At 43.6% G+C, this 23974-nt stretch overlaps 1 protein-coding gene across 2 annotated transcripts in view; it reads right to left on the minus strand.

Moving 5' to 3' along the window:
* Positions 1-621: 621 nt before the first annotated feature.
* The window catches only part of LOC139577209 (MAP kinase-activated protein kinase 5), a 28816-nt gene continuing 5463 nt past the window's right edge, over positions 622-23974 (minus strand). The window contains exons 2-15 of one of the 2 annotated variants that reach the window (XM_071404145.1): positions 23479-23552; positions 18100-18175; positions 16311-16408; positions 11535-11643; positions 11177-11266; positions 10892-10987; positions 10726-10806; positions 7566-7753; positions 7277-7397; positions 6635-6765; positions 4060-4175; positions 3839-3943; positions 3434-3498; positions 622-986 (exon numbers count right to left, since the gene is read on the minus strand). In XM_071404145.1, coding sequence (XP_071260246.1) covers positions 942-986; positions 3434-3498; positions 3839-3943; positions 4060-4175; positions 6635-6765; positions 7277-7397; positions 7566-7753; positions 10726-10806; positions 10892-10987; positions 11177-11266; positions 11535-11643; positions 16311-16408; positions 18100-18175; positions 23479-23552 — 1395 coding nt within the window. In that variant the 3' untranslated portion in view covers positions 622-941. The remainder of the gene's footprint in view (positions 987-3433; positions 3499-3838; positions 3944-4059; positions 4176-6634; positions 6766-7276; positions 7398-7565; positions 7754-10725; positions 10807-10891; positions 10988-11176; positions 11267-11534; positions 11644-16310; positions 16409-18099; positions 18176-23478; positions 23553-23974) is intronic. The other variant, XM_071404147.1, reaches the window with a different exon arrangement.

The following is a 23974-nucleotide window of genomic DNA, read 5'->3' on the forward strand; positions in this document are numbered from 1 at the left end:
ACACCTATATTGTTCGCATTCCAGCACAGCTGCTGCTTCACCAACTTTTTCTCTCCATTTCGTCTGCACCATTGGTGGTGGTGGTGGGGGGTGGGGGGGGGGGGGAGTACACAATTGTCAATCTTGAGTAAATGACTCAAGTCACGCAGTAAAATACTTAAGTATATTTTAGCAATTACATTTAATACTTAAGTGTCAAAAGTAAAAATAATTTCAAATTCAAATTCAAAACCAGACAGCACCATTTTCTTTAGGGATAGCCAGGGGCACACGCCAACACTGACATAATTTACAAAATAAAGCATGTGTGTTTAGTGAGTCTGCCAGATCAGAGACAGTAGGGTTGACCAGAAATGTTCTCTTTAAGTGCGTGAATTGGACCTAACCAAAAATCTCCTTAATAGAACTTAGAAACATTTGTGGCTTTTCTTAAAAAGAGGCTATAAACCACATCCATTTAAGACTGGAGTATTTCAAGTGTGTCTAATCATTCTGCTGTCCATGCGGATAGAGATCAGTAGGCTCACGGCATTATGTGGTTATTACATAGAGGGTGCCTACATTGAGAGAATCACTGCAGGATTGATGGAAAACGTGAGACGTGGTATACACTGCACGTAGTTGAACAAATAATAATTGCCCCTTGTCAACAGTTTATTATTTACACAGCAAATTGTCCATTACAAAACAACCCAATGTTTGCCCATTCATCTCCATTAGGAATGGTAATATTAGCCGACAATGAGTTGAAAGAACACGAGCAGTGGAGGGCGATTAAATGGCAGCGTTGGTAATTAGTGTTGGGCATGCACCAAGGATTGACTAATTGTCTGTATTAGCATTCTACCTACTCCAGAGTCATTATCAATGTAGATGAGGGAGAAATGATCTGCCGCTCCCCTCATCTCCGTGAAGAGCGCCGCGCTAATGACAGACACTTGTCATGTGGATAGTTTCCTGCAGAGCGCTACCGCCAACACAGCAGGCTGTGTGGAAATCAAACAGAATAATCAGAAATGGTTAGAAACACAGCCATCGCAGAGAAAGACATGAACCTTGATGCGTGACAAATGTGGACTAACAATATTTTAAGTGGTTTGTTGAGAGGTTGTGATTAAAATCAGATGTGTTGCGCGCTGCTCTGAAATGATGAACGCATATATGCATTATAGCAACACAGACCTGAATAACACACGCTTCTTACTGTTGCAAATAATTCCTTTAATACAAATAGTCAGCATGTTCATGACATTCCCAAGAGGACAGAGGACAAAAGGAAATGAAGAATACCGATTGAGGTACAAATCTTCCATGGAGTCAGCAGGTAGCCTAGCGGTTAAAAGAGGTTGGGCTAGTAACCAAAAAGTAGCTAGTTCGAATCCCAGAGTCGACAAGGTGAAAAATCTGTTCTGCCCTTGAGCTAGGTAGTTTTCCCCCCCCACACACACAACTGCTCCCCGGGTGCCAAATGTGGAAGCCCCCCCACAAATTCAGAGGGGTTGGGTTAATAGCAGAAGTCATGTTGTTTCGGGTTGGACCTTGTTCGCAATTAACGATAAAAAAAAAATGTACGTATGCTAGTACATACGGGACAACCAGAGAAAATATGGAACAGAGAAGGCAGGAATAGTAACAAATAGCACAGGCAAGTTTTTGTAGTGGCCAAAAGTAGGGTACTATAGGGAGCAATTTGAGATGCAGACATAGCTAGGTCAACATGTATAGGTGCTGTCTGGATCTATTTCAGATATGGACTTAGGAACTACTTCAACAGTGTCTGTCTGACGAGGCATGCTCTCCAGATGACTGACTGTACAAAACGCAAATGAGGGGAGAATTGTACTTTTTCTCCATCTTTCTCTCACGCAGCAGAAAATATAAAATCAGTCTAGACATCAGGGCCTGTATTCATAAAGTGTAGGCGGGCCGATCAGGATCAGTTTAACCTTTCAGATGATATGGGAAGAGGAAACAGCCGCTTTATGAATAAGGGCCCTGATCTTGTGCGGTGAAGACACTTTGTATCATTGGGTATTTTCACACAAAGATGAGCAAGTGTTATTTCTAATGTGGTTGTGATTATGAATGCATTGTTATCCTGAGTTAGGAGGCTATATGTTGCCATGAAACAGTTAACAGCCATGACACATTCATGTTACAGATGTTTGGAGGACAACTTCAGCATTGATTCATGATAGGCCTCCAAACAAACAAAAGGACATACACAGAAAGGCTTGCAGTCATTGTTTTGACCAAATAAAAATGTAGGGCAACAGTCTCACAATGGGAAAATATGCATTTACATTGCACCAACCCTTGCCCAATACACTTGAATGTGAGAGGAGCACATGCTATCTTGGACAAACAGGGAGTCGGTGCATTCAGGTCATCGATTTAGAAGAAAAATCGAAACAATTAGGAAATAAACGTTATTCGCCTCATGTGCAAGCAAGGCAAAGACTTTATCCATGGGAAGGTTCAAATGTAGACATTTGAGAATGTTTAAATAGGAAAACATATATAAATACAACTAACAAATAGTCAAGTACTATATTAGAGAACCTGCATTGCCTCTTTTGATCAGTCTTGTTTAGTGTACTATGCTCTGGACTCTTTACCAAAGGAAGAAACAGGGAGGGTCCACGTTAGCCATGAATGATACTTTACATACATAAATATAACATGTAAATGTATGCATATGAATGTAAATACAACATATGTACAAATTATGCACATGCCCTAAATGTCTATTGCTGATATCCAGTAGATTGAATAGCTCGTTTTGCTATTTTCTCTGTCATTCGAGAGCAGAGCAGTAATCCCCCCCCCAGTGACCCTCACACTGTCACCGGGGGCCCACTCCCTACCCCTCCCTGGAACACAAACCACCCACCCAGTGGGTGGAGAAACGGAGCTTAGACCTAGTTCCTCGGTCTGCTTTAGAGCCTCTATTGTTCAACTGACAGACTTAAACGTTTGGCTTCATGGTCAAAAATAAAGATTTCTTTGTTAAATAAATACTATTTTTTAGCATTGTTAAAAAGGTAAAGAAATAAGAATCAAATTAAATAAAAACAAGTGAGATTAAAACACATCACTGTGGACATCCTGGTCAAGCAGCTTGGAAAAATTCCCTCCCAGTGGGTACAGAAAACAACGAAGTATTTCTTTTTTGCAAAAACTAAAATATAAGGATTGTATGTTATTTGCAGTTGTTCATAAAAAACAGTATAGTACAAACAAGTCCTCTTTTGAATATCTACAGCTGTACAATAGTCTTGCAAGTGAGTACATGAAAAAAAATGCTATTGGTTTTAGCATGTCAATTCACATAAAAATGCCTCTACAGTCATTGGCTAAAAACTGTTCTAATAAACGCTACAAAAAGGTAAGACAGCACTTGCTACTGACAGTCTTGCAAATGTGTCTTTACCTCTATGGCCTGCTTCACTATTTCAGCCAACTTCAAGCGATCCACTTTGTCAGTAAAGGCCCGTCCTACAATGAAGACCAAATAATTAAAATGTTGACCAAAACCAGATACAAAAAATGTAAATTCCACCCTTTTTCATCATCAAATTCATCCTCCAACACCACCCAACATGTGAAAATGGAGGATTTATGTTTTGTAGTAAAAAAGATAAATAAAAATTAAATGTATGTTTCCAATGACATCATCCGGAGACAGCGATTTTAACCAACATTGAGCAAGCAAAGGTTACTAACTGATGAATTAGAATTTCCCATTCATTTGGGGATCCCCCCCCCCACAGAAATGAGTGTTGTTGTATGTGCTAGCTGCCATTGCTCTGCATTGAATGCAGTATGTTATGCTCACCGTCCCAGCTGAGACCCTGCAGCCCGTCTCGCAGCAGTTTGCAGTCCCGGTTGAAACGCCAAGCCTCATGCATCACCTCATTCAGCTTCTCATCCTCATTCTCCCCTGCCACACACAAGCAAACACAGTTTCACCATGCTCACTGTGTGCATGCATGTATGCCAGAAGTTGTACATCTGTTGGTTGATGGGAAGTGTGTGTATGTTTGTGTGTGGACTGACCAGCCTGTGGGAGGATACACTGAGCGATGACGTCTCGTAGTTTCTCCAGGGCCACGTTGGAGTCCTCGCCGCCGTTCTCTGGGTCATGGATGAAGAAGCCATCACTCGGCTTGCTGCTGTAGCACACCACACAGTCAGGAGATCCAGATACCAGACACCACACAGTCAGGAGATCCAGACTAGAGGTCGACCGATTAAATCGGGGCCGATTTCAAGTTATAACAATCGGAAATCGGTATTTTTGGGCGTCGATTTGCCGATTTTTTTTACACCTTTATTTAATCTTTATTTAACTAGGTGTAACAGTATAACTTTAAACCGTCCCCTCGCCCCGACACGGGCGCGAACCAGGGACCCTCTGCACACATCAACAACGGTTGCCCACGAAGCACGGTCGTTACCCATCGCTCCACAAAAGCCGCGGCCCTTGCAGAGCAAGGGGAAACCCTACTTCAGGTCTCAGAGCAAGTGACGTAACCGATTGAAATGCTATTAGCGCGTACCCGCTAACTAGCTAGCCATTTCACATCCGTTACACTCACCCCCCTTTCAACCTCCTCCTTTTCCGCAGCAACCAGTGATCCGGGTCAACAGCATCAATGTAACAGTATAACTTTAAACCGTCCCCTCGCCCCGACACGGGCGCGAACCAGGGACCGTAGGGACACATCAACAACGGTTGCCCACGAAGCACGGTCGTTACCCATCGCTCCACAAAAGCCGCGGCCCTTGCAGAGCAAGGGGAAACCCTACTTCAGGTCTCAGAGCAAGTGACGTAACCGATTGAAATGCTATTAGCGCGTACCCGCTAACTAGCTAGCCATTTCACATCCGTTACATAGGCAAGTCAGTTAAGAACACATTCTTATTTTCAATGACGGCCTAGGAACGAGGCAGAACGACAGATTTTTAACCTTGTCAGCTCGGGGGATCCAATCTTGCATTGATTACATTGCACTCCACGAGGAGCCTGCCTGTTAGCGAATGCAGTAAGTTAAGGTAAGTTGCTAGCTAGCATTAAACTTATCTTATAAAAAACAATCAATCAATGACTGTCCAATGTGTACTTAACCATAAACATCAATGCCTTTCTTAAAATCAATACACAAGTATATATTTTTAAACCTGCATATTTAGCTAAAAGAAATCCAGGTTAGCAGGCAATATTAACCAGGTGAAATTGTGTCATTTCTCTTGCGTTCATTGCACGCAGAGTCAGGGTATATGCAACAGTTTGGGCTCTTTGCGAACTAATTTGCCAGAACTTTACGTAATTATGACAACATTGAAGGTTGTGCAATGTAACAGGAATATTTAGACTCATGGATGCCACCCGTTAGATAAAATACGGAACGGAATAAACGTTTTGTTTTCGAGGTGATAGTTTCCAGATTAGTCAAAGGTATATGGTTTAGAGAGAAATAGTCGACGCGTTATAATTCCTGTAATAACTTGCGGCTGAATTTGAAAGGGGTTCCTTCGTTATTTTACCGTTCATGTCTTCCACAGAGAATGTCTTGATCTACTTCAAATAAGGTCTGTGTTTCGTGCAGGCTTAAACCGCCTCAACGTTTTGATACCCGTGTAAATCTCACTAGGATAAGGTAACGTTTGTCAACATATTTTCATAAGTCCACTCTACAATTTTTAAAAAAATCTTCGCTTATATTTAGCCAATATTGATCAGAGTTACCTTGTCCTATGGATATCTACACAGTTATAAAATTGGCACGGTGATGTAAGCCTACACGAAACACAGACCTTATTTTAAGTGAATCTAAAAATATCCTATGGAATAAATGAAGGAACCGCTTTTCAGATTTTGCTAGGTGTCATGGGAATTATGACTCGCACTTTGGTTGTCAATTCTTACCATGCCCATTATTAAAATAGGATTTCCTGCATATAGAAATTAAAGTTTGTTTTCAACATTCATCACAGGTAACTTAAACTCTATTTTTATTCAAACAGTTGAGAGTATGTCTCCTAAGCAGACTCTTCAGTATCATTGTCACTTCAGAGCTGTGTGCGTGTGTATTTATATATTATATTAAGTTAAAATAAAAGTGTTCATTCAGTATTGTTGCAATTGTCATTATTACAAAAATGTGTGTGTGTATGATATATATATATTAAATATTTTTATTTTATAAAATCGGCATCGGCCTTTTTTGTCCTCCAATAATCGGTATCAAAATCATAATCGGTCGACCTCTAATCCAGACACCACCACACAGGAGATCCAGACACCACCACACAGGAGATCCAGACACCACCACACAGGAGATCCAGACACCACCACACAGGAGATCCAGACACCACCACACAGGAGATCCAGACACCACCACACAGGAGATCCAGACACCACCACACAGGAGATCCAGACACCACCACACAGGAGATCCAGACACCACCACACAGGAGATCCAGACACCAGACACACATTTTGTTTAGCAGTGCTGTTCTCAGCAGAAAGTCCCTCTCCGCTATAGAGCTAAAGTAGTGACAGTCAGACTGTGTAAAGCAGATCCTAACCAACTACTAAATAGAGAGACAGGCATTTAACAAGACAGACCCTAGGAGCTTCCTTTTCCTCAGGATGGGGTTATTAACGGAGTGGAGAGGCTTGAGGCTGACGTTAAGGTCCTGTATCCTCATGTTAGCCAGCTGTTCAGCATGGGCCTGCTGGATCCCAGCTACCACCGCCTGGCAGAGGGAGGGACGGAGGAATAGACGGAAAGAGGAAGGGTCACATGGCTAAATTTTGCACCCTGAACATTGCTATTAAAGAGATACCTCAGGATTTTGGCAATGATCCTACTACTTCCCCCAGAGTCAGATGAACTTGTGGACACAATTTTTATGTCTGTGTCCGTTATGAACAAAGTCAGAGGTAGTTTCACGAGTCAATGCTAATTAGTGTTAGCGCAATGACTCAGTTTATGGTATCTGCTAGCGCTAGTCAGCAATTGCACAAGTTAGCAAATTTCTTCAAACACGCAGAGACAAAATAGGATCCACGAGTTCATCTGACTTTGAGGAAGTAGATAAAGGGCCTCATTGCTAAAATCCTAAAGTATCCCTTTAAGGCAGCAAAGGCTTTGTCTGCAGAGTCCTGTAGTAAGTATTACTGGGTCTATCTAAAGCGCTTTGAGACTAACGGGAAAGAAAGCGTTACATAAAAGCTATCCATCCCTGTCGATCCATCCAGGCCCACCTTGTCCATCATCATCTGAGCGGAAGGAAGCACGTTGTCCAGAGCCTCTGTGCAGTTCAGCCAGGGGTGTTCCAAAACCCCCTCGATGGTCAGCCTCTCCTCAGGCTTCACCTTCAGCAGCCTACAGAGGGAGGAAGTAACACTAGTGAAACAGATTCTTTAAACCCTCCTCAAGAATACAACATGAGTAAAGCACCGGTTTGGCAGTCCACATTGTCAGGCAAAACCATCACTCGTGAACCATGTCATCTTGTTAGCACACACAGTAAAGCCTGCTGTGGGGACATACTTGCGAACAATGTCCTTGGCCATCTCAGAGATCTGGCTCCACTCGTCCTCGGGGAAGTCGAAGCTGGCCGTCATGATCTTCTTGCGCATGTCCTTGGGGATGGTGCGGCTATGGTGCTTGGAGTAGAAGGGAGGGTAGCCACACAGCATCACATAGATGATCACCCCAATGGACCACAGGTCACAGCTCTGCACGCACAGCAGGGGACAGTGAATAGGGATGAGGGAGAGCGAGAAAGGAGAAGAGTTAGTGTGACAACCCTACAAACACTAATGTCCTTAGTGGAAATATGCTGCCATTGGTGGAATAATGTCTCATTGTGGCTGAGGTAGTGCCTCACCTTGTTATACAGTGCATTCGGAAAGTATTCAGACCCCGCTCCCTTAATCCACAGTTAAGTGACAGCCTTATTCTAAAATGTATTCAATATTTGTTTTCCCTCAATCCACACACACAACCCCATAATGACAAAGCAAAAACAGGTTTTTAGAAATCTTCGCAAATGTATAAAAAAAGGGACTATCTTATTTACATAAGTATTCAGACCCTCTGCTATGGGACTCGAAATTGAGCTCAGGTGCATCCTGTTTACATTGATCATCCTTGAGATGTTTCTACAATTTGGAGTCCACCTGTGGTAAATTAAATTGATTTGGAATGGCACACACCTGTCTATATAAGGTCCCACAGTTGACAGTGCATGTCAGAGCAAAAACCAAGCCATGAGGTTGAAGGAATTGTTCGTAGAGCTCCGAGACAGGATTGTGTCGATGGATAGATTTGGGGAAGGGTATCAAAAAATTTTGCAGCAATGAAGGTCCCCAAGAACACAGTGGACTCCATTATTCCTAAATGGAAGTTTGGAACCACCAAGACTCTTCCTAGAGCTGGCCACCAGGCCAAACTGAGCAATCGAGGGAGAAGGGCCTTGGTCAGGGAGGTGGCCAAGAACCGATGGTCACCGAGTGCCTCTGCGGAGATGGGAGAACCTCCCAGACGGTCAACCATCTCTGCAGCACTCCACCAATCAGGCCTTTATGGTAGAGTGGCCAGACGGAAGCCACTCCTCAGTAAAAAGCACATGACAGCCCACTTGGAGTTATCCAAAAGACACCGAAAGGACTCCCAGACCATGATAAACAAGATTCTCAGGTCTGATGAAACCAAGATTTAACTCTTTGGCCTGAATGCCAAGCGTAACATCTGGAAGAAACCTGACACCATCCCTACGGTGAAGCATGGTGGCACCATCCCTACGGTGAAGCATGGTGGCACCATCCCTACGGTGAAGCATGGTGGCACCATCCCTACGGTGAAGCATGGTGGCACCATCCCTACGGTGAAGCATGGTGGCACCATCCCTACGGTGAAGCATGGTGGCACCATCCCTACGGTGAAGCATGGTGGCACCATCCCTACGGTGAAGCAAAACTAGGGCTGGTTAAGGTTTTACTACTAACCTACAAAGCATTACATGGGCTTGCTCCTACCTCTCTCTCCCATTTGGTCCTGCCGTACAGACCAACCCTACGGTCACAAGACACAGGGCTCATTATCCCTAGAATTTCTAAGCAAACAGCTGGACAGAGGGCTTTCTCCTATAGAGCTCAATTTTTATGGAATGGTCTGCCTATCCAGGTGAGAGACGCAAACTCGGTCTTGACCTTTAAGTCTTTATTGAAGACTCATCTCTTCAGTAGGTCCTATGATTGAGTGTAGTCTGGCCCAGGGGTGTGAAGGTGAACGGAAAGGCACTGGAGCAATAAACCAGCCTTGCCGTCTCTGCCTGGCCGGTTCCTCTCTGACTCTAACCCTATTACAGGAGCTGAGTCACTGGTGCTCTTCCATCCCAACCCTAGGTGGGGTGCGTCACTTGAGTGGGTTGAGTCACTGACGTGATCTTCCTGTCCGGGTTTGGCGCCCCTCTCGGGTTCGTGCCGTGGGGGAGATCTTTGTGGGCTATACTCGGCCTTGTCTCAGGATGGTAAGTTGGTGGTTGAAGATATCCCTCTAGTGGTGTGGGGGCTGTGCTTTGGCAAAGTGGGTGGGGTTATATCCTGCCAAAGTGGGTGGGGTTATATCCTGCCTGGTTGGCCCTGTCCGGAGGTATCGTCGGACGATGACACAGTGTCTCCCGACCCCTCCTGTCTCAGCCTCCAGTATTTATGCTGCAATAGTTTGTCAGGGGGCTAGGGTCAGTCTGTTATATCTGGAGTATTTCTCCTGTCTTATCCGGTGTTCTATGTGAATTTTAAGTATGCCCCCTCATAATTCTTTCTCTCTCTCAGAGGACCTGAGCACTAGGACCATGCCTCAGGACTACCTGGCCTGATGACTACTTGCTGTCCCCAGTCCACCTGGTCGTACTGCTGCTCCAGTTTCAAGCTTTCTGCCTGCGGCTATGGAACCTTGACCTGTTCACCGGACGTGCTACCTGTCCCAGACCTGCTGTTTGCAACTTGCTCTCTCTACCACACCTGCTGTCTAACTCTGAATGATCGGCTATGAAAAGCCAACTGACATTTACTACTGAGGTGCTGACCTGTTGCACACTCTACAAACCACTGTGATTATTATTATTATTATTTGACCCTGCTAGTCATCTATGAACGTTTGAACATCTTGGCCATGCTCTGTTATGATCCCCACCCGGCACAGCCAGAAGAGGACTGGCCACCCCTCAGTTTGGTTTCTTCCTAGGTTCCTGCCTTTCTGGGGAGTTTTTAGCCACCGTGCTTCTACATCTGCATTGCTTGCTGTTTGGGGTTTTAGGCTGGGTTTCTGTATAGCACTTTGTGACATCGGCTGATGTAAAAACGGCTTTATAAATACATTTGATTGATTGTTTTTCAGTGGCAGGGACTGGGAGACTAGTCAGGATTGAGGGATAGATGAATGGAGCTAAGTACAGAGAGATGCATGATGTCCTTCCAACAGAACAACGACCCGAAGCACACAGCCAAGACAATGCAGGAGTGGCTTCGGAACAAATCTCTGAATGTCCTTGAGTGGCCCAGCCAGAGCCCGGACTTGAACCCGATCTAACATCTCTAAACTGACCTGAAAATAGCTGTGCAGCAACGCTCCCCCATCCAACCTGACAGAGCTTGAGAAGAATGGGCGGGGGGCACCTTGTTATAAGTGGGGGGTAGTGGCTCACCTTGTTATAAGTGTAGGGGGTGGGTGAGGTAGGTATTATTCCAGACTTTTCCTTCTGGTGTCGCCTTTGAGCCTCAAGTACCTAGAGTGAGGAGAAGACTGATTGAACCATTTCATCCAGAAATGTCTATAGAATACTCCCCAACTTGGTGTCAAATCACCCTTACCTGAGGTGCAACGTAGTAAGGCGTGAACTGTGGGGTCATCAAGTCCCCCTGGTCGATTTTGGCAAATCCAAAATCGCACAACTTCACCGGTGCATCCTTGAACAGGAAAGGGATAACGACAGACCAGAAAGAGGGATGAGCATATGAGCATTCTCATTTAGGATTTGTGTAAAAGTTTAAGCGATTCTCCTCTTGCAACATGCTTGTTTCAGCCTATTACTAGACACCTGTATAAAGAGCAGTGTGTGTGCGCGCGCTTCACAGTCAGCCCATCTATTTCCTCACCAGGGAGTTATCCTTGAAGAGCAGGTTCTCTGGTTTCAGGTCTCGGTGTGCAATATTCAGTGAGTGACAGTGTTCCAGCGCCTGGCCGATCTGACAGAGGATAAAGGACAACACAGAGAGAGAGGCTCAACTACACCAGGAAGTCATGTAATTAATGTATGTGTACATTAGGACGCCTGGGAGGAGGAGCTGCAACGCAGAGGAAAATGCTTGGTTTGAATGCATAAATCTTCTACGTGTCACAAATGGCACTCTATTCCTTATGGGGTGCACCTACAGGGCTCTGGTTGAAACAAGTTCACTATGTACCGTATGGAATATGGGACCCTTGTGTTTTCACGACAGGCAGAAGGTGTACCTGTTTAGTGACCTGGCTGGCCATCTTCTCTGTGAAGTGTTTGTGCTGACTGATCCTGTGGAACAGCTCACCTCCCTCCATCATCTCCATGACGATCAGTAACCTCTCTCTGATACGGAGGGAAAGACCAAAAGAGATGTAGACAAGGAATGAATGAGGGAAAACACTTGTCATCAACTCAAATCTGGGGTGAAGCTTGAATTTGGTTGTTCCATTAGTTTGTAGTATTTTATTAGGATCCCCATCCTGGGGCCACACAGGAAACAAAGATATAAAAAAAATATATATACATAACACAATTTGTTTTCTGTAAAATAACGTTGCATTTGGTCAAACACCATTTCTTCCAAAAGTTGGCTAAGTACCGTCAACAGGCGGATTCGTTGGATGTTTGAACTATTTAAGGGTGCTTTACTATTCTTGGGCAACGGAATGAGTTTTGGCTCACTCCAGGGCACACCGTCTTCTAGGCTTAAATTGAAATTTGACAATTTAACGTGGTATCAGATACTGAATACCAAGTTGAATTGTCAAATTAAAGGCCAACTCCTTAATTTGAAAACAACACAATGGTAGCCACTTGGGTTCAGAAGGATGTCACAAATTTATAAATGGCTCGAGCCTAGTTCATAGGACTAACCACATCAAACTAAAATCTAAAGTTGATTTACTCATCAACGAAAAAAACTAGGCTTAATATTTTGCTTCAAAATATGGTTGACACTATCAAGAGATTAGTATCCTAACAATGCTAAATAGTGCTTTCTTTATATGTCCAAATACTGACTTTTAGCACTCAGTCTATGAGACTAGGCTTTAGGTGAGGCAGAGGACCCTGTAGCCATATTTCTTCCACATCATCTCTCAGCCTAACAGGAATAGAGCCCCACAGTGGAGGTGTCATAATACCCATAAAACCTAGCGGTCAAACAGGGAAATGGTTACAATCATTTTTCCCCATAGGGGATTTTAGAAACCCTTAAAACAAGGCCTGTGTTGTGTGTAGGCTTACCCTGGAGTGACGTTTTGAAAACCGTGTAAAAATGTATCAATATAGTCCACTCCATTTACTCTGATTCGAAAATACTAGTTACCATCAAAGTAGACAACATGGAAAACTACAAATCCCTGCAAGCTCCTACACGTCATCTCTAGCTGACACCTTTGCTAACAGGTATTGTGTAAATTTAAAACTTGCGCAAGACCGTTCACAGAATTGTCAATTTAAAATACATTTTGCCAATTTATTCATTACTACACTTACCTAACATTAGATAGTAAATCCAGAGATTCTTACCTTTGCATCAATTCGGCAGTCTCGTCCAGATCAACATTTGTAGTTCTTTATGATCGCCTCATCAGCAATTCAATTTTTGAAAGTCATAGAATGCCACCTTTCCAATAAGTCAGTTCATCAAATGTCTGCCCTGCTAGAGCTGCCCCAGTCAACTATAAGTGGTGCTATTGTGAAGTGGAAACGTCTAGGAGCAACAACGGCTCAGCCACGAAGTGTTAGGCCACACAAGCTCACAGATGGGAACCGCCGAGTGCTGAAGCGTGCAAAAAGAAATGTCTGTCCTCGGTTGCGACACTCACTACAGAGTTCCAAACGGCCTCTGGAAGCAACGTAAGCACAATAATGGTTAGTCGGGAGCTTCATGAAATGGGTTTCCATGGTCGAGCAGCCGCACACAAGCCTAAGAACACCATGAGCAATGCCAAGTGCCGGCTGCAGTGGTGTAAAGCTCCCCGCCATTGGAGCAGCGGAAACCCGTTCTCTGGATTGATGAATCGCACTTCATCTGGCAGTCCGACTGACTAATCTGGATTTGGTAGATGCCAGGAGTACGCTACCTGCCCCAATGCATAGTGCCAACTGTACAGTTTGGTAGAGGAGGAATAATGGGGCTGTTTTTCATGGTTCAGGCCCCTTAGTTCCAGTGAAGGGAAATCTGAATGCTACAGCATACAGTTATATTCTAGATGATTCTGTGCTTCCAAATGGGTGGCAACAATTTGGGGAAGGCCCTTTCCTGTTTCTGCATGACAATGCCACAGTGCACAAAGCGAGGTCCATACAAAAGTAGTTTGTCAAGATCGGTGTGGAAGAATTTGACTGGGCTGCACAGAGCCCTGACCTCAACCCCATCGAACATCTATGGGATGAATTGGAATGCCGACTGCGAGCCAAGCCTAAATCGCCCAACATCACTGCCTGACCTAAATAATACTTGTGGTTGAAAAGAACCAAGACCCCGCAGCAAATGTCCCAACATCTAGTGGAAAGCCTTCCCAGAAGAGTAGAGGCTGTTATAGCAGCAGATGTCCCAACATCTAGTGGAAAGCCTTCCCAGAAGAGTAGAGGCTGTTATAGCAGCAGATGTCCCAACATCTAGTGGAAAGCCTTCCCAGAAGAGTAGAGGCTGTTATAGCAGCAAATGTCCCAACATCTAGTGGAAAGCCTTCCCAGAAGAGTAGAGGCTGTTATAGCAGCAGATGTCCCAACATCTAGTGGAAAGCCTTCCCAGAAGAGTAGAGGCTGTTATAGCAGCAAATGTCCCAACATCTAGTGGAAAGCCTTCCCAGAAGAGTAGAGGCTGTTATAGCAGCAGATGTCCCAACATCTAGTGGAAAGCCTTCCCAGAAGAGTAGAGGCTGTTATAGCAGCAAATGTCCCAACATCTAGTGGAAAGCCTTCCCAGAAGAGTAGAGGCTGTTATAGCAGCAGATGTCCCAACATCTAGTGGAAAGCCTTCCCAGAAGAGTAGAGGCTGTTATAGCAGCAAATGTCCCAACATCTAGTGGAAAGCCTTCCCAGAAGAGTAGAGGCTGTTATAGCAGCAAATGTCCCAACATCTAGTGGAAAGCCTTCCCAGAAGAGTAGAGGCTGTTATAGCAGCAAATGTCCCAACATCTAGTGGAAAGCCTTCCCAGAAGAGTAGAGGCTGTTATAGCAGCAAATGTCCCAACATCTAGTGGAAAGCCTTCCCAGAAGAGTAGAGGCTGTTATAGCAGCAAATGTCCCAACATCTAGTGGAAAGCCTTCCCAGAAGAGTAGAGGCTGTTATAGCAGCAAATGTCCCAACATCTAGTGGAAAGCCTTCCCAGAAGAGTAGAGGCTGTTATAGCAGCAAATGTCCCAACATCTAGTGGAAAGCCTTCCCAGAAGAGTAGAGGCTGTTATAGCAGCAAATGTCCCAACATCTAGTGGAAAGCCTTCCCAGAAGAGTAGAGGCTGTTATAGCAGCAAATGTCCCAACATCTAGTGGAAAGCCTTCCCAGAAGAGTAGAGGCTGTTATAGCAGCAAATGTCCCAACATCTAGTGGAAAGCCTTCCCAGAAGAGTAGAGGCTGTTATAGCAGCAAATGTCCCAACATCTAGTGGAAAGCCTTCCCAGAAGAGTAGAGGCTGTTATAGCAGCAAATGTCCCAACATCTAGTGGAAAGCCTTCCCAGAAGAGTAGAGGCTGTTATAGCAGCAAATGTCCCAACATCTAGTGGAAAGCCTTCCCAGAAGAGTAGAGGCTGTTATAGCAGCAAATGTCCCAACATCTAGTGGAAAGCCTTCCCAGAAGAGTAGAGGCTGTTATAGCAGCAAATGTCCCAACATCTAGTGGAAAGCCTTCCCAGAAGAGTAGAGGCTGTTATAGCAGCAAATGTCCCAACATCTAGTGGAAAGCCTTCCCAGAAGAGTAGAGGCTGTTATAGCAGCAAAGCGGAGACCAACACCATATTAACACACATCATTTAACAATGATATGTTTGACAAGATTTTGGTCAAATAGTGTATATAGCTACATCTCCATTCCTATACATGCTATAACCATGTATAGCTACTACTGCATCACATAATTAAGTGTGATTCAGAGATGGCCAAAATATGAATGTTTTCTGATGTTACTAAGTTGTCAATTTCATGAACCATGTTTCTCAGGCTACATATGTTAATATTGGCTATGTTTTGTCCTTTTCTGGGTTGCTTATTTGTTTTTAGTGCTATTATGAGGCTGATCTGAGGTAGACATGTCAGTGACATTTACATTGGAGCCAATGGCACTGAGTGGGCTCTTCAGACAGTGGAATTCAATTCTATGGGCATATTATTATTGCTACAAGCTATAAAAACAATAAATTACTGGGAGTTTATGTATCGAGTGTGCAAATTTGTTTTTAATAGCTTGTAGTTTATTCGCCGCTGGTCAGCACCTCTACATATTATTACTGACAATACCCTCGGAGCTAACGGAACACATGACATGACTGTCAGATCTAAAACCATATCCATTCAGAGACGGAGACTGGCAGACCTTTTTAAAACCACGTCTCAATAATTATCTAAATCTCTGCATTGGTTAGAGAAGCCAGAATTATAATAAGAAACATTTGAAATCAAGCGTCTGACATTCACATGAATCATTCCAAGGACACAGCTGTGGGATATCAGATCAGATGAAGTCTCTAACACAGAAATGCTATGATCGGTAGCTAACCCTCTATATGAAATAGCCTTGGGGTTGGCTTGAAATGGTATACATACAGTACAAGATAGCTTAGAACTGTGCCATTTGGTCTATGCCTCGAACGAGGATTAATACAAGACTCAGTAAGGGTTAACCGTTGTGGGCAAGAACTGATATCACAGCCCTTTAGTAAAAGTAAACAAGGTGCACAAGCATTAATACTGTATGTAGCAATATGACAGTGGCATTCACAGGTTTTTAGGTGATCCCGTCAATGACGTGTTGTATGTGCTGGTACAGTGGACTTGCTCCTCACCTTGGAGTGGATTCGTGAGGAAACTGCACACTGTTGGCATACACCTCCATAATCTGCACGATGTTGGGGTGTGTGGCACACATCATGTGAAGCCGCACCTGAATCATCACGGACAGAACAAAGAGTTAAAACACGCCTGGTGACACTGACCACGTCTGGCTAGGCAGAGGCAGACAGTCTTTCACGATTGATACACACAAACAGAGCAGATAACCATCGGCAAAACTACAGAGAGACTTATTTTTCAGCGTTCCTTGCAGAAACATATAGGCCAAGTAGCCCTTCAGAGCTGACAAGGTCACGTTGCACTGCTGTGATGTGGTGGGGGCAGCTCGTTTCAACTGCACCGCACACAGCTGGACAACTGCAGGTAGCCGAGGTGCAGTGTTGGGGAAGCTACTCTGAAAATATAGTTTACCAAGTTTCCAATTAGTTCACACTGGAAGAAGCTACACTAAAGATACCCTTAAGAAACATATTTTACTTAACTAAAGTTGCTTTGAAAAGGTAGTTCCCTACATCTTTTCAACTTCGTGAAAAATTACCATATCCGATTTTAGTTATGTCAGACGACAAATTGCAAGAACAGCTCACTCTGGAGTCACTACGTTTCAAGTAGGGATGGGCGGTATCCAGATTTTCATACGGTCTCTGTACCATATATAGTATACGGTATTATCGAATGTACACACAAGTGGCGCGTTTTTTATTTATTTAAACAATGACATTTTTGGAGGGGATGACGACGCACAATATTATTTTGGCAACAGGGATCTTGATCCAGGAGAGGACTGAATGTCTCTGCTGTGACCAAGAATCTTAACATCTAGCTAGAAAGTTAGAAAACCAAACGCATAGCTGGAGCCCTGAGCTGAATATAATTTGACACATCTTAGATTTCTTACAGCTATACTTAACTTATAGTTCTAAGCAGTAGCATACACCCCAGCAGGGGTATCCCCTACCCAAAAAATACCAAGGTATATGGTATAATCGACCAAGCCTAGTTTTCAAGTGAGAATAAGACATGTCTGATGCCGAAAAATCAGGAACAGTCTTGCCTACTTCACCCATATTGTATTTTAGCAAACAATGTAGTACGTAGTTCCAGTAGTTAGCTACAACACTACAAAAACAGTTATGAACTACTGAAACCACTAACAAGTTTTGAATTTAGTTCAACTACCACCAAACTACAGAAGAAATGTATTAAATTACTAGCTGAAACACATGTAGTTCACTACTCTGCCGAGGTTCTTTATCTGATAGTAAGTAGTGGGCTGGTGATGACATTTAGTGGCTGAGTGACTATACAATTGAGTGCAAGGGAGCAGAATGTTCAGTTTTTTCTTTTCAAATCTAGTTGAATGGCTATTTTTACCATGTAGGCACCTGCAACTTAACACAGGTGAGAAATTACACAGTAAACAAGAATTTAAATAACTTGGTCAAGGCCATCATTTACTTTGAAGTGAAAAATAGTCATTTTTGTTTTAATAAAAAATGCTGGTCCTGTACAGTTAAAAAAATATATATATTATTTAAGAAACAGTGTTTCATGCAAGGGTGCCAATATATTGGACTGCATCTTATGTCCCAAATGAAACCCTATATAGTGCACTATATTTGAGCAGAGCGCTACGGGCCCTGGTTGAAATTAGTGCACTTTAGACAACACAGCAGACGCAACACAGACCAAACAGAAGACACATAATAACAGTGGAGATGACACACAGACAAGGACGACGCAAACAAAAGACAATCATAAAACCAAAACAATGGTTCAAACCTCATTTCTGGCCTTGGGACGATCAATGAGGATCTTCAAGGCCAATCGTTCCTGAGTCGACTTCTTAACACAAACTCTATTGAGGAAGATAGAAAATGTAATTAAGAAATCAGACAACAATAGTGAGCCAGCTTTTCATAGAGCTAATTAGGGCTGCACAAGTTAGCTCATTTTAATATCGCAAGAGGCGGCAAAAATATTACAACATTGAAAATGTAAGAATGGTCCCGAGAAACACTTTGGTTCCTACCATGTCACAACTTTTACTGTACCTGGCCTTTTCATTAGAGTTTGAGAGATCTTCTGTTATATCTGACAATTAATCTTGATGGTTGTAAAGTCGTCTCAAATAAAACTGTGAAGGACCTCGGCGTTACTCTGGACCCTGATCTCTCTTTTGACGAACATATCAAGACTGTTTCAAGGACAGCTTTTTTCCATCTATGTAACATTGCAAAAATCAGAAATGTTCTGTCCAAAAATGATGCAGAAAAATTAATCCATGCATTTGTTACTTCTAGGTTAGACTACTGCAATGCTCTACTTTCCGGCTACCCGGAAAAAGCACTAAATAAACTTCAGTTAGTGCTAAATACGGCTGCTAGAATCCTGACTAGAACCAAAAAATGTGATCATATTACTCCAGTGCTAGCTTCCCTACACTGGCTTCCTGTTAAGGCAAGGGCTGATTTCAAGGTTTTACTGTTAACCTATAAAGCGTTACATGGGCTTGTTCCTACCTATCTTTCCGAGTTGGTCCTGCCGTACATACCTACACGTACGGTACGATCACAAGACGCAGGCCTCCTAATTGTCCCTAGAATTTCTAAGCAAACAGCTGGAGGCAGGGCTTTCTCCTATAGATCTCCATTTTTATGGAATGGTCTGCCTACCCATGTGAGAGACGCAGACTCGGTCTCAACCTTTAAGTCTTATCTCTTCAGTAGGTCATATGATTGAGTGTAGTCTGGCCCAGGAGTGTGAAGGTGAATGGAAAGGCTCTGGAGCAACGAACCACCCTTGCTGTCTCTGCCTGGCCGGTTCCCCTCTCTCCACTGGGATTCTCTGCCTCTAACCCTATTACAGGGGCTGAGTCACTGGCTTACTGGTGCTCTTCCATGCCATCCCTAGGAGGGGTGCGTCACTTGAGTGGGTTGAGTTACTGACGTGATCTTCCTGTCTGGGTTGGCGCCCCCCCTTGGTTTGTGCTGTGGTGGAGATCTTTGTGGGATATACTCGGCCTTGTCTCAGGATTGTAAGTTGGTGGTTGAAGTTATCCCTCTAGTGGTGCGGGGGCTGTGCTTTGGCAAAGTGGGTGGGGTTATATCCTTCCTGTTTGGCCCTGTCCGGGGGTATCATCGGATGGGGCCACAGTGTCTCCTGACCCCTCCTGTCTCAGCCTCCAGTATTTATGCTGCAGTAGTTTATGTGTCGGGGGGCTAGGGTCAGTTGGTTATATCTGGAGTACTTCTCCTGTCTTATCTGGTGTCCTGTGTGAATTTAAGTATGCTCTCTCTAATTCTCTCCTTCTTTCTCTCTCGGAGGACCTGAGCCCTAGGACCATGCGTCAGGACTACCGGGCATGACGACTCCTTGCTGTCCCCAGTCCACCTGGCCTTGCTGCTGTTCCAGTTTCAACTGTTCTGCCTGCGGCTATGGAACCCTGACCTGTCCACCAGACGTGCTACCTGTCCCAGACCTGCTGTTTTCAACTCTCTAGAGACCGCAGGAGCGGTAGAGATACTCTTAATGATCGGCTATGAAAAGCCAACTGACATTTACTCCTGATTATTATTTGACCATGCTGGTCATTTATGAACATCTTGGCCATGTTCTGTTATAATCTCCATCCGGCACAGCCAGAAGAGGACTGGCCACCCCTCATAGCCTGGTTCCTCCCTAGGTTTTGGGGAGTTTCTAGGGAGTTTTTCCTAGCCACCGTGCTTCTACACCTGCATTGCTTGCTGTTTGGGGTTTTAGGCTGGGTTTCTGTACAGCACTTCGAGATATTAGCTGATGTACGAAGGGCTATATAAAATAAACTTGATTTGATAAACTTGATTAGTTGTCATGCCAAACACCACTAATCATGAATTGGAATACACATTTAATTTCCATGATCCCAACAGTTCACCAAAGTGTTTAATCTAAATAAAAATTGCAAAAATCAATCAAATTATTGAATTTTTTTATGCACTATTACATAATTTGCCGCCCTAGAGCTAATTAGTGAAGGGGAATGAAACATGTAAAAAAAAAAATTTGATTAAAATGTATAAATAGAGTCAGGATATTATTGAAAACCTATTGTATCATTTTGACAATATCGTATTAAAATCCAGCATTTCTCCTCCATAGCTTGTTCTCCAGCAGGGAGCCAATTTGTTTTCAGCACTTTTATTTCCATGACCGATCAAAACTTATTTTCTCATTGCTCTCCCTTGTCCCTCTGCAGCAGCAATATGTTCAGAACAACAAATCACAAAAATCTGTGTAATTATACAATACAAAGAACAGCGATACATATCGTATCGGCACCAAACTACCGTGATAATATCGTATCGTGAGGTCCCTGGCAATTCCCAGGTCTAGCGCTAATGGTGGTCCACGCCGTTATTAGGTTAAATAAGAGTGGGCTTAATACCAGTATCAGCCTCTCACTGAGGACAAACATTCAATCCAAACCATAACCTCTGCTCCTAAACTCAGATCACACTAAGAATAAAACATAGCCTATCCTGGAGGAACATTCTGCTTCGACCAAAGTTCAACAGGGGGAGTGAAATTCCTGATGCATCAGAAAGAGCATGAGGAGGAGAAGGAGGAGAACAGGGTAACGGGAACAAGAAATGGGAAGGAGAGAGCAAAGACATAGGCTAGTAATACGTACAGTATCTAGCTATAGATCGCTAGAAACAGAAAGCAATGAGTCTCCATTCTGAATAAATAACTAAGGTTTTGCGGCACGCAAGAGCTTGTGTTCATTGTGTGTCAGTAGACCATGACGAACGGTGAGCCGCTGAGGACTTAAGGCTCAGACATACCAATAGCGTTTGCTGGCAGAGAGTAATTAACACCTCTGAAAGTAATTTGCGAACAGAGTGCACACCGATTTTACATGTAGAATCACATGAAAATTGTGGGAAGTAATATGTCTATAGTAGGTGGTCCCTAAAACACAGCGCACTGAATTATCAGCAGACAAATACTAGATCCACATTAGGTGCGCTGTGTGTGTGTGTGCCTTAAGACCATGACAAAAGGTGAACCACCCAGGACTTGGACCATTACAAACAGTAACCCTAACCCAGTACTTTGAAATCTTTTGGAGTCTGAGTCACATACCAGCTGTTCCAAAGGTAAGGCCAATCATATCAAACAAGGCCTAGGTAACAATTGACTCGCTCAGGAAGAACTGAGGGGTGTACTATGAAGCTGGAGGAAGAATTAGCGAGCTAACTTCGGTAAATTCCATGTTCAACTCAAGATAACAGTCGACACGAAGGTGCCTCACCTTTTAGCCAGGTAAATTTCTATGGCAACGCCACCAGCTCTAACTTACTCCAGGGCAGGCTAGCTCCACTTTATCCTGAATGAAGTTTGGTCCTCAACTCACTGCTCAATCAAATTAGATTCCCCTCACTCTTCAGACCATATCTTAGGAAGATGACTGATTAAATGTTTTATTAAATCAAAATGTTAAAAATAGTATAATACACTACCATTCAAAAGTTTGGGGTCACTTAGAAATAAAACAGGCCTTCTTTAACCTAGTTGAGTATCTGGAGAATAAGCATTTGTGGGTTCGATTACAGGCTCAAAATGGCAAGAAACAAAGAACTTTCTTCTGAAACTCGTCAGTCTATCCTTGTTCTGAGAAATGAAGGCTATTCCATGCAAGAAATATCTAAGAAACTGAAGATCTCGTACAACGCTGTGTACTACTCCTTTCACAGAACAGCGCAAACTGTCTAACCAGAATAGAAAGTGTGAGAGGCCCCGGTGCACAACTGAGCAAGAGGACAAGTACATTAGTGTCTAGTTTGAGACAGATACCTCAAGTTCAATAGTCATTTACAACATTAACAATGTCTACACTGTATTTCTGGTCAAATTAATGGACAAAAAAATAAATAATTAGATTCTCTTTCAAAAACAAGGACATTTCTAAGTGATATCGCTAGTAGGCTGTACATGCACCAAATCTCCAGTATTTTCCCTTCATTGCTTGTTCTCCATATTCTTTTTAAAGAGAGAGCCAATTTGTTTTCAGCACTTTTATTTCCATGACTGATCAAAACTTCTTCTCATGGCTCTCGTCCCTCTGCAGCAGACCTATAGTATGGTGGAGTAATAAGTTTGGAACATCAAATCGCAATGCATTTTAAATCACGAGAATCGCAATAAGTATGGCGATATCGTGACATTCCCAGCCCAATACGTCACACTACACATTAAGTAATAACAGGATGCACTTGAAACATCACACGTGGTAAAACTTTACTTTTGTCTTAATACGATTATTTTAGCCATAGGAGTGGGGAAAGGGGGCCTGTGCATTGATTAGCACACCAAAGACTAGATTAACAAATTGATTCATAAAAGAATGACAGCACTTCTAGTAGCCCATTCCCCATTGAATTTGCAGGATAATCTTTAATTTTCAGCAACAAAAAAATAAAAATATGGCACTGACTCGTCCATGGATTGCCGTTTCAGCATGGTCTCAATGAAGAGTTTGGCGTTCAGCTACCCACGCTCGACACAAACACGCAGTTACAAGCTGGCTTGAGTTAACAGCGGGTGCATGATAAATGCACACATCCGTAACATGGATGAAGCCGGAGGTGAAATTTAAAGCAAACTGAAGCTGGCTAGCTTTAGAAAATCCTGAAAAGATCTAGCTGGCGTCGTAATATACCCCTCTGAAGCGAGTAGCCTGGCCAAAGATGAATTAGGAAAGTGTAAGACAGCCTTTGAGGTGAAGGCAATTCAACGCAAGTCCAATTCCCTAAACATGAGAATGTTGGAGGAACTTCCCTCCACAGCTGACGAGGTGAATCCCAAACACATTGACACTAATGCCCCGTCCAGAGATGACACATTGCAACACCGAACGGGTCAATGGGGTGAGAGGGTGCTGGTGCTGCCAGGGTAGGCGCCACTGTAAACACACTGAGTAATACTACCTTTAACAAGTGTAGGTGACACCACCATCTACAATCCAGTCTAAGAGCACTGGACTCTTCTGGAGGACAACTGTTGAACCTCATCTGGGTTTATGCAACCATATTTATGCATCTCCTACATTGCACAAATGAGTTGGCTATGGCAAAGGGAACCCTTCAATAGGGCAAACTATGAGAGAACAACACTCACCTAACAGGTCCACTGATCCCAGCCCCAAGCTTCTGTGTCCAATTGATGTTGTACTCCTCCAAGATGGAGGTTTCCTAAGAGAGGGAAAAATCAAGAATGCATCTGGGTCAATTACATGTACCTTTAAACGATAAATAGCTATAAGTAGAAATATGTATTTTTTACTTTCAAGGCCTCCAATCAGTCAGTGTGCGGGGGTACAGGCTAGTTGAGGTACTCTGTACATGTAGGTGGGGGCAAAGTGACTATGCATAGGTAACAAACAGCGAGTAGCAGCAGTGTACAAAAGGGAGGGGGGCGGGGTCAATGTAAATTGTCTGGTGGCGATTTTTATGAATTACAGAGGTCTAAAGGCTTGGGGGTAGAATCTGTTGAGGAGCCTTTTGGTCCTAGACTTGGCGCTCCGGTACCGCTTGCCGTGCAGTAGCAGAGAAAACAGTCTGACTTGGGTGGCTGGAATCTGACAATTTTAATGGGCTTTCCTCTGACACCGCCT

Source organism: Salvelinus alpinus, chromosome 5, assembly GCF_045679555.1.
Source record: "Salvelinus alpinus chromosome 5, SLU_Salpinus.1, whole genome shotgun sequence".
NCBI lineage: Eukaryota > Metazoa > Chordata > Actinopteri > Salmoniformes > Salmonidae > Salvelinus > Salvelinus alpinus.